Raw genomic sequence first — 2,927 nt, 5'->3', positions numbered from 1 at the left:
TTGGACTCCTGGCACTCCCAGCATGACCCATGTCCCAAGAAATGCCAGTGGAACTCAGTATTGTTACTAGTTCCAAACATTGGGTCCAAGGAGTGAACTGGGTTAGTAGGAGATCTAAGAGCTCTGAGCAAGTAGCATTTACAGTTATCCCACACTAGACGTTAGATTTAGAGACATTCTACCAATATTCCCTGTTTGTACCTTTCCCAAATCCATGTCTCTTGCTCCTGACACTGTATCAGATTACCCAGAAGAACCACCTCTTCCCTCCCAGTACACCTATTTCTCATGGAGCCTTGAATCTGCTCCTTTCACATTACTTCCCTGCAACTGGCTTTCACCCACATGCGATCCCAAGGGAAAAGTTGCCTTATTGACCTCTCTGTCCTGCTTTGCTCCTTACCACCAGAAAGGAATACACACAGAGGGCCTACTGAGAACAGTGGCATGTTGGAGTTACTATCCTCCACCCGGCCTCTCATCTTGTCAATGCGAGGAAGGCGATAGACCAGAGAACTCCCCCATATGAATGAGAACAAAGAAATTCTGGGATAGTAAAACAGACGGTTTTCATAAACATATAGAAAAGACAGGTAGGATGAAAATTGACTGACTCTCACATTTTGAGTGAGACACACCTAGGGCAATTGGATTAGAATAGGGTGGGAAGAACCACCATAGGGTGGATCCTGTCCTAAGAGTTATAAAAGGGACACCAAGAAGGAAGAATCCTTTTGGTTTCCATGATGAGGCTGTTCCCTGCTCGAAACTTGGAAAACATATCCTTGCTTCCAGCCCAGATGAATTAGCCTCCTGAAAGGAACTCAGAAGGGACTCAACAAGGCTTCATATTTTCAGGTCTGTGCCTTTTGGTGAGCTATTTCTTTGAGTGATCAAGAAACATTTCAGAATTGACTTACATACTAGGAAATCTGTCAGCTTATTTCTAAATAAGTATTTCTTTTAATCTATACATTAGGCTCTCTACTTGTGATTGCCATACTGCCCTGCCTGTCTTGGAAGTGCTGACTGCAGTGAAATTTGTGCCATCTGGTGAAGAAGAAATTTGATTCCTGTGACTTGACAACCTTGCTGCACTTTCACTCTGCTGATGTTAAGGGTTTCCAGTACCGCAGGCCCAGCAGAAATGTCACAGGGGCCCACAGTGGACAGCAGGTACACCACAGACATCAAAGTAGTGAACGTGTCCTTTTTGTGGACCATTGATAACATTAGATTTTTCCTAAAGGAAATAGATGACTGCATTCAAAGTTCAATCTTTTCAGCTGAAGGAAATGATCAAGTGAAATGGCACTTACTAGTCTACCCAAATGGGCTTGATGCAGAAAGCAAAGATTATCTGTCCCTATACCTGGGAATGATCTGCTGTCCAAGGAGGGTAGCTCGGGCAAAATTCACCTTTTCCATTCTGAATGCCAAAGGAGAGAAAACAAAAGAGCTCTCAAGTCCACAAGCTTATACATTTGTGCAAGGAAAGTGCTGGGGATTCAAAAATTTCATCCTTAGAGAGTTTCTTTTGGATCCAAACAATGGGCTTGTCTCCAATGACAAGCTTTCCTTCTTCTGTGAAGTGAAAGTAGCACAAGATCCCACCAATCATTCCAGCCAGAATATTAGGAAGCTGGTTAAGGTTCCTGAGGGCTGCTTGGCAGAGGATCTAGGAGGACTGTGGGTGCGATCCCAGCTCACAGACTGTTGCTTGTGTGTGGCTGGCCAGGAATTCCAGGCTCACAAAGCCATCTTAGCAGCTCGCTCTCCAGTTTTCATGGCGTTGTTGGAACATGAAAATCAAGGGAGCAAAAAGAATCATGTTGAAATCAGTGACATGGATCCTGAAGTTTTAAAGGAAATGATATACTTTATGTACACTGGAAAGGCACCAAACCTAGGGAGAATGGCAACTGAACTGCTGGAGGCTGCAACCAGGTTTGGTCTGGAGCGCCTGAAGCTCATGTGTGAGAACCACCTGTGCAGCAACCTCTCTGTGGAGAATGCCTTGGAAATCCTCATCTTGGCTGACCTCCACAGTGCACATCAGTTGAAAACCCGGACACTGGATTTCATCAATTGTTATGTTTCTGACATCCTGGAGACCTCTGAGTGGAAGGCCATGGTGGTGTCACACCCTCACTTGGTGGCCGAAGCCTATCACTCTCTGGTTTCCATGCAGTGTGCATTCATGGTACCCCCATGCAATGTATGAGACTGTCCTAAGATCCCACATCTCCATTTATCTTCCCAAATACTGGCCACATTTGCTGCCACTGAACCATAATATGCTAGGGCAATCTGTGGAAACTTCACTCTTCTACGTGGAAATACTAAATTGTGCCTATCTAGGGGAGAGAAGCGACCACCGTCTTAAGGTCAGAAAAAGGAAATGGGATCTTGAGAATTTAGAAGTCGTGTATCATGCATTCTCAAATCTATGTTTTATATTATTATGCAAAGTGGTTTATTACAAAGTCGATGCCAAACTGAAACCAAAACTCCTGGCAATGTTGCAGACCAACCTGGGGTGGGGCTACCCTTAGAGGCAGGGACCATGAACTTCACTCTGTAAATGCAAGACTCCTTCCTGGCTTTCTGCACCATCATGCATCCCTGGGCACCCCACTTGTAACATGGGCTTTTTACTGTCCCACACTTTTCTCTATAAGTAAACCTGAATCTTACTTTATACAGTTGTTTGACTCCTCATCCTTTTTCTGTATGATAGATAAAGAAGCTAAGAAAAGTTTCCGAGTGTGCTGATGATTTCAGGCCCATCCACAGGATGAACACAATGGATGGACAATGTCACTAATTAACATAGTAGATGGGAGAAATAAATGACCCAGAACTCAGGCTGATGAAGCAAAGGACCTTCACATAATGCAAGTCTTTGCTCATCTTGTCCTGTCCCA

General features: G+C 44.3%; 1 protein-coding gene across 1 annotated transcript; it reads left to right on the top strand.

Annotated features, from left to right (window-relative positions):
• Positions 1–1,111: 1,111 nt before the first annotated feature.
• Positions 1,112–2,224, top strand: LOC134472272 (speckle-type POZ protein-like). Its single transcript, XM_063233548.1, has one exon. It carries the CDS (start codon positions 1,112–1,114, stop codon positions 2,222–2,224), a length of 1,113 nt encoding a protein of 370 aa, XP_063089618.1.
• Positions 2,225–2,927: the final 703 nt, after the last annotated feature.

Source organism: Cavia porcellus, unplaced genomic scaffold (assembly GCF_034190915.1).
Source record: "Cavia porcellus strain 051 isolate PalLab524CR breed Dunkin Hartley unplaced genomic scaffold, mCavPor4.1 scaffold_23, whole genome shotgun sequence".
Classification (NCBI taxonomy): Eukaryota; Metazoa; Chordata; class Mammalia; order Rodentia; family Caviidae; genus Cavia; species Cavia porcellus.
Note: the sequence above shows the minus strand (reverse complement) of the source record. Positions and strands in the feature narration are given on the sequence as shown.